This window comes from Schistocerca americana, chromosome 2 (genome assembly GCF_021461395.2).
Source record: "Schistocerca americana isolate TAMUIC-IGC-003095 chromosome 2, iqSchAmer2.1, whole genome shotgun sequence".
NCBI classification, from domain to species: domain Eukaryota; kingdom Metazoa; phylum Arthropoda; class Insecta; order Orthoptera; family Acrididae; genus Schistocerca; species Schistocerca americana.
The window spans coordinates 921,778,321-921,791,789 of NC_060120.1; the positions used below are offsets into that span (position 1 = coordinate 921,778,321).

General features: G+C 41.3%; 1 protein-coding gene across 1 annotated transcript in view; it reads left to right on the plus strand.

Annotated features, from left to right (window-relative positions):
* LOC124594549 overlaps positions 1-5,538 on the plus strand; it is a 28,921-nt gene extending 23,383 nt beyond the window's left edge. The window contains exon 2 of the mRNA XM_047132921.1: positions 5,263-5,538. Within this exon, the coding sequence (XP_046988877.1) occupies positions 5,263-5,503 (241 nt within the window). The 3' untranslated portion in view covers positions 5,504-5,538. The remainder of the gene's footprint in view (positions 1-5,262) is intronic.
* The last annotated feature ends 7,931 nt before the right edge of the window (positions 5,539-13,469 follow it).

Below are 13,469 nucleotides of genomic sequence, written 5' to 3' on the forward strand. Positions count from 1 at the left end.
AACTTATTACTACACAACTCACGACTGAGCAGTTACATCGTTGTGCCACTGGGTCTAGAAGCAGCTTATAGATCAAGGTCAAAGATATTGTGCCTACACAAGTCTGCAGGGTTGCCACATCTTGCAAAGAAAATCAGTTTCATTACTTTGTTGTCGCACCCCGTAAAAATCGCGCGCGCGAGAGAGAGAGCGAGAGAGAAAAGAAGAAGATGCACCACGAAGATATTATCCGAATGGGACGGAAATCAGTAGATGTGATGTAAATGCACAGACAAACAAATGATTACAATTTCACAAAAATTGGATGATTTATTCAAGAGAGACAGCTTCACAAATTAAGCAAGTCAACATTGCGTTATGCAAGCATCCGTCTCGACTTTGACTGACAGAGATTCTGAATGTCTTCCCGAGAGATAACGTGCCAAATTCTGTCCAATTGTCGCGTTAGATAGTCAGAATCCAGAGCTGGCTGGAGGGCGGTGCCCATAATGCTCCTGGTATGAAAAGGAATGGCGCCTCAGAGCATCACTCCTGGTTACCGGGCCGTATGGCAGATGGCCATCAGGTTGATATCTCACTGCTGTCCAGGGTATCTCCAGACACGTCTTCGCTGGTAATTGGGGCTCAGTGCAAAGCGGCACTCATCACTGAGAACAATTTAACTTCAATCACGATTCCAGGCCGAAGAGATTGAAGAGATGCCCTGGGCAGTCGTGGGATACCGACCCGACTATCGCCTGCCATACTGCCCCACGACCGGGATTTGATGGTCCTGGCTGCTATTTTCATTCATAGCAGGACCCCTTTGCTTATCGTCCACGGCACCCTTACAGCACAGCGTTGCTTCGACGATACTCTACGCTTCCTTTTATTGCCCTTCATTACAAGCCATCCTCGGTTTACATTTCAGTAAGGTAATGCCAGGCTGCACAAGGCTAAAGTTTCTACTGCACGTTTTCATGTTTGCAAAACGCTATCTTTGCCCAGCAAGGTCACCGATCTCTCCTCAATCGAGAACGTTCGGAGCATTATGGGCACAGCTTTCCAACCAGCTCTGGATTTTGAGTATCTAACGCGACAATTGGACAGAGTTTGGCATGATATGCCTCGGGAAGACATGAAGCATCTGTCAGTAAACGCCAAGAAGAAGAACTGCTTGCAGAAGGGCCAGAAGAGGACCAACGCGTTACTGACTTGCTCAGTGGAGCGCTTTCTCTTGAATAAATTAGCCATTTTTTGTGAAATTGAAGTCATTTGATTGCCTGTACGTGTACGCCACATCTACGATATCCGTCCCATTCAGAAAATTCCTTCGTGGCGCGTGGGTTCTTTGTATTACAGTGTATTTGGACTATCGCTATCTCGCGTAATATTAGTATCTGTTTCGATAGCTTAAATAAACTTACATTCGATAATCTAACCATGCAGGCTCATAAATGCGATACAATTTGTGTAAAAATTTCTTAGATCGTCGGTGAGCAGCGACCACCTGATATTTCAAAGAATATCTTACGCGCCACGGCGCAGAATACGAATTGTTCATAAATTGTATCGATATAGATATTTTGTGTTTCTTGTTTTTTGACAGATGAAGAATTGTAATCCTCTGCTGTTACCACAGTCCTGATATATTTTTTAAAGATGGCGGACGCGTATATGGCGTGGTCCGCAATCACTAATTAGTTATTATAAAATATTACTAGTATGCAGTGCTATGTAAGAATTTATGTGTGCAGCTAAGATGAAATGTCGAAAATGCTAAAGGACTTTATTTAGAGAAACAGTCAGCAAGATATACAACTGAAATGTACGGAGCCTATTGTTAACAATGCTGACTAAGATAACTGAATTGGTTATTGTGCTCTCAAATGCTGTAGTGTCTGGTTACTACTTAAAGTATTTCTGTGCTATGCATCTCCTATTAATGGCAACAGAAATAACGGTGTTCTTATACACTCCTGGAAATTGAAATAAGAACACCTGAATTCATTGTCCCAGGAAGGGGAAACTTTATTGACACATTCCTGGGGTCAGATACATCACATGATCACACTGACAGAACCACAGGCACATAGACACAGGCAACAGAGCATGCACAATGTCGGCACTAGTACAGTGTATATCCACCTTTCGCAGCAATGCAGGCTGCTATTCTCCCATGGAGACTATCGTAGAGATGCTGGATGTAGTCCTGTGGAACGGCTTGCCATGCCATTTCCACCTGGCGCCTCAGTTGGACCAGCGTTCGTGCTGGACGTGCAGACCGCGTGAGACGACGCTTCATCCAGTCCCAAACATGCTCAATGGGGGACAGATCCGGAGATCTTGCTGGCCAGGGTAGTTGACTTACACCTTCTAGAGCACGTTGGGTGGCACGGGATACATGCGGACGTGCATTGTCCTGTTGGAACAGCAAGTTCCCTTGCCGGTCTAGGAATGGTAGAACGATGGGTTCGATGACGGTTTGGATGTACCGTGCACTATTCAGTGTCCCCTCGACGATCACCAGTGGTGTACGGCCAGTGTAGGAGATCGCTCCCCACACCATGATGCCGGGTGTTGGCCCTGTGTGCCTCGGTCGTATGCAGTCCTGATTGTGGCGCTCACCTGCACGGCGCCAAACACGCATACGACCATCATTGGCACCAAGGCAGAAGCGACTCTCATCGCTGAAGACGACACGTCTCCATTCGTCCCTCCATTCACGCCTGTCGCGACACCACTGGAGGCGGGCTGCACGATGTTGGGGCGTGAGCGGAAGACGGCCTAACGGTGTGCGGGACCGTAGCCCAGCTTCATGGAGACGGTTGCGAATGGTCCTCGCCGATACCCCAGGAGCAACAGTGTCCCTAATTTGCTGGGAAGTGGCGGTGCGGTCCCCTACGGCACTGCGTAGGATCCTACGGTCTTGGCGTGCATCCGTGCGTCGCTGCGGTCCGGTCCCAGGTCGACGGGCACGTGCACCTTCCGCCGACCACTGGCGACAACATCGATGTACTGTGGAGACCTCACGCCCCACGTGTTGAGCAATTCGGCGGTACGTCCACCCGGCCTCCCGCATGCCCACTATACGCCCTCGCTCAAAGTCCGTCAACTGCACATACGGTTCACGTCCACGCTGTCGCGGCATGCTACCAGTGTTAAAGACTGCGATGGAGCTCCGTATGCCACGGCAAACTGGCTGACACTGACGGCGGCGGTGCACAAATGCTGCGCAGCTAGCGCTATTCGACGGCCAACACCGCGGTTCCTGGTGTGTCCGCTGTGCCGTGCGTGTGATCATTGCTTGTACAGCCCTCTCGCAGTGTCCGGAGCAAGTATGGTGGGTCTGACACACCGGTGTCAATGTGTTCTTTTTTCCATTTCCAGGAGTGTAGTTTTCATACAGCTCCCAGGGACCGACTGCATGTTGGCAAACGTCGTAGTTAAGGCAGAAGACGCATTGCCATTTACCTTGTTTGTCATTTAAATCCTATTTCTTTTAATGTGTGGTGTAGTATAGCAAAGAAAATTTCCAGCTCTGTCTGGTCCCTTAGGTTTCTCTGTTCGTAGTTGCTATGTCTCATATCCGGTCGTGATCGAACATGATCACGACACAAATAAATTAAGTGGCAATGCGAACTCTGTTCTTAATCTTGGGAACGCTACGCCTTCTGCAAACGATTATTTCAGGTGACATAAACTATGACATACAGTACATAAGTTTTTGAAAAGTCTTTGCTCTTTCCGCCAAGGAGTGGTGCAAAACTCACAACAGATTTCTGAATCTTCAGAAGAGAATAATAATTTAATCAAAATATAAAGATAAAAAAAACACATCAACGTGTACGTCACACCTACGTTATCCGTCCCATTCAGAATATTCCTTCGTGGTGTGTGGGTTTTTTTGTATTACAGTGTATTTGGACTATCACTATCTCGCTAATGGCTCTCGTCTGTGGATAGTTTGGCTTGCAAGTTCCCTCCTGAAGTAGCTCGCCTCCATGGCTACGGTTGTCATTGGGGCTTCCTTATAGTCAACGACCATCAACATATGAATCAGTGTTAATGGATTCGCGGGTCCGTTGTAAAGGAAGTATATAAAAACTTTTTATGAATATATAGACACTAGTTCAACTACCAGAGATTAATGCGTAGAGTATTTGCTGAACAAAAGAAGCTTTACACTCTTCGTTTTGCCACGCGGGGTTAACCGAGCGGTCTGGGGCGTTGCAATCATGGACTGTGCGGCTGATCCCGGCGGAGGTTCGAGTCCTCCCTCGGGCATGGGTGTGTGTGTTTGTCCTTAGGATAATTTAGGTTAAGCAGTGTGTAAGCTTAGGGACTGATGACCTTAGCAGTTAAGTCCCATAAGATTTCACACATTTGAACATTTTTTGAGCTCTTCGTTTATTAGTTTTAGAATAAGTTACCTTTCGCTGTTATCCTGTCCTAGTGTTAACACGTGTTGTGCCATTTCTTACTGATAAAATCGGGTTAAATAATGTAAGTGATTTTGAAGCAGAGCGATTTCGTCTTTTGTGATACCATGGGTTCCAGCTCCTGAAATTCTGGGAAATTATTACTGTTATTTTAATTTTATGCAGAGAATTTAGATGGATGCGACGATCTTCACGACGCTGCTCAACAATAGAGGTACGTGAATGTGTTCATCTTTTTCCTTTCGTGGCCGCTACCGTCAATTTCAATATATTTGCCGCGACATTCAGAACCTGCAGTCTTTCTTTTCATTTAATTTTGAAGTCCACGCAATTACGTCCTAAGATGAATAAATGCATTTAACTGTAATTCTTTTTATCCAGGCCACGGGGGGATGATTACACTCAAAATGTATGTGCCTCTATCCCGTTCGTATGTTCGCATACATTTGAGTGTGTACAAGCGTAACTATATTTCCTAAACAGTATTTTTTTTTTTTTTGACCACTCATTCGCGAATGGCGAATGTACGTGCCCTCTTATTTGATGTTGTCAGTCGGCCATATTCTTCAATAACATTATTTGTAATATTCAGTGGCTTAGTTTCCACAATTGATCTTTGCCTGTGTCGCAACAGCGCTTCACGCGAAATATTTATCACGCGACATCCTCAATAACTTTTATTTCAAAATTTCGACGACCGACTGAATAAAGATTTTTCTAACAACAACAATAGCAAAACATAATAATATAAGAGGACGCTTTACACCGTGTACTGTTTTTCCGAAGCCACAGTTTACGGGTGTAACGGAGGAGATACTAAACGTGCTGATATTGTTTTCAGCGACGCAGTATGCCGGCAGCGTTACCATTTCATGAAGCAGCAGCACCGGAAGCAGTTCTGCAAGGAGGTGCGCAGGATGGAGATGCTGCAGTCGACGGCGCTGGACGGCGTGCGGCTGCACATGGTCTTCTGCAACTGCTTCTCGTACCCAGAGCCCAAGAAGGTGGTCAGCCCGCTCACCTCCAAGGAGCGCCTGCGCCTCGAGGACATCATGAAGCAGCGCAAGGGCTTCTTCTGCTAGCAAACTGCGTTTCCGGCCGACACCGAAATCAACTCTCATCCACAATTAATAGGAGAATGTCACTAGAGTAAATAAAACTCAGTATCAGAAGCAAATAATAAAAGTGAGTCTCATGTAATGGCCATTTCTCGCAGCATCTACGAGGGACCTTCAATAAGTAATGCAACACATTCTTTTCTAGGACAATTTCGGTTCAAAAAGACGGAATTTGTTGTGGGACATCGTGGAATATTCCCACCAAAGTTTCGTGAAGTTATGCTAGGTGGCGGCGTCATACGTAGCTTTCAAAATGGCATATGTAAAGGAGGTGCGCTCCAACGAGAGAGCTGTCACTGAGTTTCTTCTGCTGGAAAACCAGAGCATCGCAGATATTCGTATGAGCTTGCAGAATGTCTACGGAGACCTGGAAGCGAACAAAAGCACGGTGAGATGTCGGGCGAGGCGCCTGTCATCATCGTATAATAATATTAAAAATTGATAATAATTAAATAATCAATCAAAAGGAAATCTACTAAATGAAAAACAAAATGAACCTAAATATTTCACACCCACATACACATAACTTTCTTATTATCTGTAATGAAATTTTTTTTTTTTCGAAACTGCACTCGATATTATCAACTACGTAAAAAAAGGTCACTTCACTCCTTAGTTAATACTGTTCTTTTTTTACCTTTTTTACTGTCTGAAGTGAAGGTCGGTAGACTCGTGGCGTGCTGTAAAACGTTTAGTTTGGGTTTCTATAATCTCAGGGAAATTGCTAACTGTCTTCTCGGCTCGCGAGAAAATTAGAATAGTTTAATTTCGTGGGTATCGCGTTGGCAACGTAAGAAAAAATGTAGTAAAGCAAAATCTATAACATTTATACATTGGGGATTGATGATCGTTACTATGAAATGAAAGCAGAAATGCCAAATTAAACAATTATTATTTAACGAAAGAAGCTTTTTATACATACACCTGACATCTCGTGCATTGATCTCACAGTTTTGAACATAAAAAAGGATTTTTTTGCCGTATTCCGACGAAATACGTAGAAATTACAATAATCTTAGCCCGACTTTGGAGCGAAAGAAAAAAGTATTTATAGAAAAGTCATATCAGTAATCGCAATTGGCGATAATAATGGCAGAGGGGAACAGAGAGAAAAAGACGAGCGCGCATTCTTATATAGAACAAAATACAGATGATAATGTTACGCCGCTCTCATTATCCTGGGCGTACATATTCGCTGACTTGCAGCGCAGTTTATTGACTCAGTAGTTAAATTAAATCTTTAACTCTTGGTATTTCGATAGAAAAGGAAAACAGTATGTTATTACGTCACGGGCAGGGAACAATATTGCATCGCCCCCTGGACGGGAATATAAAAACTATTAACAATATTTTAAAATTCTCGTCGAACTTTGATAACAATAGATCCTCTGATTAGTCATGCACATGTATCAGTTATTTCAATTGATCATAGGGTTTCATTCCCTTTACAATGTTCATTGTTTAGCTTCCAATGGCTTTTTATCACTGACGTGTGCACACTTACTTTTGGACTATGGTTTTGTTAAATTTCAACTGGCTCACCCATTTGGCAGTGGAGGGTCCGGGAAAAACAAAACCGTTAAAAAAACCGCGCAGGTCTACTAGTTACATTACAATCAGGTCTTTATGATAATTTCAAATAATACTTATATATTGCAGTATTATTAAGTTTTCAGTAAAATTCCTTTTACATTAACTTTCACTACCTTTTTAGGTTGCACTATTTGGAAGTTATACTTTTATAGAATATTACCAGGTAGTAAATATTTAAAGTCAATTCATTGAACTGGTGTTCGACTACGCTGATATCTTATGAATCCTTAAATATTTCAACTCAAATCTCAATTGATTACATTGTTAAAGAACAATAAATATACCTTTTTTCCTATTAACGTCATATTGGTACCGGAAAGGATGTTACTCTGGATTATGATTAGACAACACATCATAAATTGTAACAGTAAAAATCTTAAATATTTTACAATACGGTTGCATTAAAATTTGTGTTACTGTGAATTAACCAGATTTCAATCAAAGTATACTTTAGAACTTTACTGTGTGTGTAGCGTTATGTTTTGTGGTTATGTTTCATAAGAGCTTTCTATTTAAATCTTCACGTGGTGGAATGACGAATGACTTGACTGAAGCGTTGGTTGAGGTGACGAAAAAATATCGTCGCAATGGAACGGTGGATGGCGAGTTCTCGCCCTGCCGTACGTGAGTATTAGGTCCGGATGGACCTGCTGTGGTTCACCGACGGCTGCTGGCTGCCACTTTCATCCTTTCTTCCTCTCGAACACGATCACTTGCATATCTTTGGAGCGCGGCCCGTTATGGATGGGGAGCAGCTCGTTGCAGGTGGTCATGAAAAAAACCAAGTACATGTTGCAATAGTTGTATTTGTAGACGCTAGCTTATCGCCCTGTAAGGTAAGTTGTGTTATAAGACAGGTACTAAGTCCTGAATTTTGCTGTTCATCTATAACACTTCACAGAGCGCGGAGCGGGATTGATAGCCGTTGCGCGCGAAGACGGTTCGGCAAACATGAGTAGGCTCCGTACAATGCTGCGTAAACCTTTTCAATAATTGTTCAGGCGACGCTAGCTGCGGCTGGCGAGTAAATGTTCATGCCAAAGCAAGAACGTTGACTCAATGTTCCGACTACACACACAAAACATAGTCTTCAACAACTAGATCAAATTTGCAGTTCCCGGGCGGATTCTGTCCTTTTGATCACACTTGTTTTTCAGTTTTGTGGCCGTAAAGCACAAAATTCAGAAGTCACCTTATGACTGGTTGCAGTTTATGGTCACTGAATGAAGCACTTCACACAGTTCGCACGCAGTAATGTATGTGGAAATGTCACCAATTGTCATATCTTGGAGAAAAATCGCCACACAAAACTTGACGTGGTACCACTGCTCATTAAGTAGGATTATTTTTACACACAGTTCGTTGTGGCAACCTTTGTTATTATGTATTGTCCAGTAAATCACAACATTGTTCAGTGAAAAATACGATGACGCTTTATTTTAAAATTCTCAATCAACCTATTCACTTTGGGTAAATTTTAAAGGTACAATGTCAAAGCATTCTTTGAAACACAGGTCTGTGAGAGTTCACTGCTGCGTACTCTTAGCTATACTCGCGTTGGAGGTTCATATAATGGATTTCACAGTAACAGTCACTGATCAGAAGATCATCATCACTGTCCATAAAGATTACAATGAAATTAGAAATATACATTACTCAAAATTCAGTTACTCGTTACCATTTACATATTCACAGGAAAGAAAGCATATCTTCCTTTCTCATTCAAATGACATTCGTTGCTCCGTTAAGTAGAGAAAATCTCGCGATTTTAATTCATATTTACGAAATTAAAATTGCAACGAAAATGAGCAAAAAAGGCTATCACGTATACATCAGAAGGATGTATAATCTAATGGTTTAAGCAAGGTAACACCTTTGATTCTCTGGAGGCTGACTATCTTAGACTTCTATATACACATTGCAAATAACACATAGCACAAAAATCGAAATTATTTCATAAATAATTGGAAAAATGAAATTTACTACTCATCAAGTGATTCAACGTTTGAGTTTACTCATTGACTTTGCAAAGAAAGTCTAAAAGGTTTCTCTAACTACATTCCTGTCAAGACTAATTATGCATATCCATTAAAGCAATAACATTTGAAAAAGTTCTTTTTGAAAAAGTTATCTTTCATTATTGAATGAAGTTATTTACTTAACTAATCCAAAAGGAAAAATTTACGAGCTAAATACTGAAAGAAAGAGATTCACATTATCTATATATACGTCATGAAATTTATATACAAGTTAGATACACAGTGCAGTTTTTACATACAAATACTGGTACACGTGTAACAAAGGTCATTACTTCAAGTAAGTAGCACTTTGTTTACTAACATTTGATCATTCATAATACTTTTTGAAATCTATCTGGTTGTCACTGAACGGTGTCTTCAATAGATAGCTTCTCTACGGCACGGCATATGATGTCTTACAAAATGTTTTGTGTGGGGCAACCTCCATGTTATACACAAAGTTCTTTATGATGCCAAGTTTCAAATGGTTCAAATGGCTCTGAACACTATGGGACTTAACTTCTGAGGTCATCAGTCCTCTAGAACTTAGACCTACTTAAACCTAACTAACCTAAGGACATCACACACATCCATGCCCGCGGCAGGATTCGAACCTGCGACCGTAGCGGTCGTGCGGTTCCAGACTGTAGCGCCTAGAACGCTCGGCCACTCCGCCGGCTGCCAAGTTTACTATCAAATATAGGCATATAATCTTCGACGAGATTTGCGAGTTCTTCCTTCTGTGTTTGGTTTAGATAGATCGACTCTGATACTTTTGCTACAATTGATGCTGAATTGTCAGGTGCTGCTGCGTCAATAATTTTCGAGTGCAGAGATTCTGACGTCTCGAAATCCTTAGAAATGTGGAGTATTCTTGGACCTACCAATTTAACAATAGCATTACGGCAGTATCTATTATGTGCGTTTGGAGTCCTAATTAACCGTAGTGCAATTCTTTTGCCTTTGTTTGTAACCACGCATCTTCACGTAGGTAGCTCAATCTATGCATTTCTACCGCGTATAAAATCCCATCCCAGGACGCAAGGAACCGATAAATTTTTAATTAATAAGAAGTGGCACGTAAGTTACTCGTCTTCTACACAGAGATCGACCTGCACCTGTTGCTTAACTACCTGTGTGGCAGCGTTTAATGCGTCAGAAACTCGGCAATTTTGCACGGACAATATATGTAATCTCTTTAAGCGGTTAATTTGGTCGAACAAGGTCTGATTTATGGCACTTATAGTGTTCGATGAAATAAAAAAAAGAAAATAATTATATATTTATTTATTATGTAAAAGAAATGAAATAAATGGATTTGAAAATGTTGGGGGAAGAAATGTTGCTTTAAATATTTTTGTTATTTGCTCTTTCAGTACGAACTTTGTTGTAGAACCCCTTATTTACGTGTGGTAATAAAAATTCATTTAGACAGAATTAAGCACATTTAAAATTACGTGAACCTTAGCAACCCTCTCATGCTGATAAATTCATACTAACTGATTAAGAACATTTAGTTGAAAATTATATAAATTAAATCTTTTACGTAGTTCGGCCTTGGCACACATTCTCTAAATGCAGTGTTTTTTTTTTTAATATTTACTGAATTCTTTCCCGGCGTTAGCTATGGAACACAAGACTGTCTGTTAGCATAAAATGGTTAAATTTTTGCCAAGCCGACCTGAACGTTTAATTATCATTGACAAAACACATTTCACTATACGTTTAAGTTATTTGCTTTAGAAATTGAAAGAACCAACAGATTAACAACTTCAACGTTAATTATCCGCCTATGAATGCACAAATGTAAAACCAGTAATAAATTCCGTCAGCCTCAGGATCGCTGTAAAAGAAAAATATCTCGTAATTCACTGCTAATTTTATCTGCTCCCGATTTACGGGTTTGGTTAATTTTTTTAGCGGAACAATTTTTTAAATGTGCCGCCGCTGCAAATTGTTCGGTCGCGGCATAGCCCAGCAACACCAACGATAATCGCTAAAAATGCTGAAAATTCTTTAAAGAAATGTTATAGATGACATGGGCAAGCTAATTTACATTAGTAATACACAATTTTGATAAATTATGATGTATTTAGACCACAACAATAATTAAACTTACATTACTTTGTAATTTCTCCTCTAATGGCGGCTAAAGATAGATACAGACAAAAGAAGTCTACTCATTCATAAAATGCTACGTCACAGGTTCCTCTCTCTCTCAGTTCTCGAGGAAGACGACAAAGAATGCACATTATGTATACCTATTTATACTATTGCTGATTGTTAATGTCTCTTTGTAATCTTACAACATTATTTTCCTCTGTGGCTGTATTTTACATTTTTTTTATCACAGATATTAACATACTTCGTAATTACATTCTGAGTATTGAAATATTACAATCATAAATACATCGAGAATATTATTACAGAAAATATTACAATAATAACGAATGTCCTTTATACAAAATTAAATAATATTTTTTTGTTAAATAATTACAGTACATACGAATTGCTTCATAGGCGTACATAGTACAATTAAATGTCATTTCATTTTATTAATAGTGTGTGTGCTGCCAGGGAACGTTACAAGTGGCACCAGTATCAATGATTGCTTCCACACTAACACCGTTAGTAGTGACCATAATTGCAGCTTGCACCATGTATTCATCGTCATGTTTACAGACATTAGCTTCTTCTAATAATTCGTCCCTGATGTCAGCACCGTCGTTGTAACGTAGCGCTTTCAGGTTGATTGTGGGGTTGCCTCCACTTATAGATCCGACTATGCCTGGGAGGCCATTCAGAACGGTCGGCTCTAGTTTGACTGTTGCTGCTGGCCGGATTGTTCTACTACTTCACGTACTCGAAGTGTAGTAAGACGGTTATTGTCAATGTGACTCTGACCGTTCTCGTTTGAAATGACGGGTACCGCTTGCATTACATTCGGTGTCTGGTTACCGAACCATAGAATTGGTTGCTGGTTTGACTATTGATGCCGTTATTACTATTCTTGTTCCGATTATTTGTGTTTCGCTTATTCGGAGGACTGTTGCTGTTACCCCATTGATTGCCATTCGGCTTTTTCCACGGTGTCCTTTTGTCGTGGTAAGCGTCATGGTAATTATTTCTGTCTACGAATTTGCGCTTATGGCTCGTGCCGTTTCCCGTGTTACCGTTGCCTTAATTCCATTTATTGACTACGTAACCGATATTCGCAAGCATGGTTCGGATTATTGTTGTAATGAGGCATATTCACTTTGTCGTATTGACCTTTTCTGTGCTGGTTGCGTTTACTCTGTTCATTACTGGTTCAAATGGCTCTGAGCACTATGGGACTTAACATCTGTGCTCATCAGTCCCCTAGAGCTTAGAACTACTTAAACCTAACTAACCTAAGGACATCACACACATCCATGCCTGAGGCAGGATTCGAACCTGCGACCGTAGCGGTCGCGCGGTTCCGGACTGAGCGTCTGTTCATTACTGTTCGGATTATCAATACTGTGACAGCCGTTGCAGTTATTCGTGAATGCTTGGTAAGACTTTGTGTCTTATTGGATTAGATCTAAGGAGTCGATCACCGAAAGGAAATGCTCCAAATCTTCGTCTGGTACATTTATTAATTTTTCCCTAAGGTAGTACATCTTTGTGTGAGATAGGCTCAGACCAATATCTCGTTTTCGCAATGTATCGTTCAAAATATTTGCACAAGCTCCCCTTTTTCGGATTATACAGTTCCGGGGTATATACTTCTTTGCGCACACGTTCTTGGATTCCTGCAGACCAATATTTTGCGAGGAAAGCTCTCTCGAATTCAGCAAGCGAATTGCATGATTCAGCGGTTTCGCTAGCCCATAAGGCTGCGTCACCGGTGACGCGTGACATCACGAACTGAATTTTTTGATATTCTGACCAGTATTTGGGTAAGATATTTTTGAAGGCGCGTATAAATACAATTGGATGGATGGACGTCTTGTCCTCGGAAAATGTATGAAAATGGCGATGCTTGAGGAAACTTTGCCCAATCTTCGCTGAACTCATTATACGTTGAAAGGTGGCTACACTGAGCCACTGCGCCAGAGATTGCGCCAAAGAGTATTATTAAGCCGCCTCCACTGTGCTTGGAGAGAACTCGTAGTAGTCAGTGCCTGTTGAGAGCTCGTAGTAGTCAGTGCTTGGAGAGAACTCGTAGAAGTCAGTGCCTGTCGAGGACTCGGGGTAGTTTGTGCTGAAATGTTGTAGCAGAGAGTGTTTGTTGAGATGTGCGATTAGGCAGTGCTTGCTGAGATGTGATATTGGAGAGTTCTGGTTGAAATGTG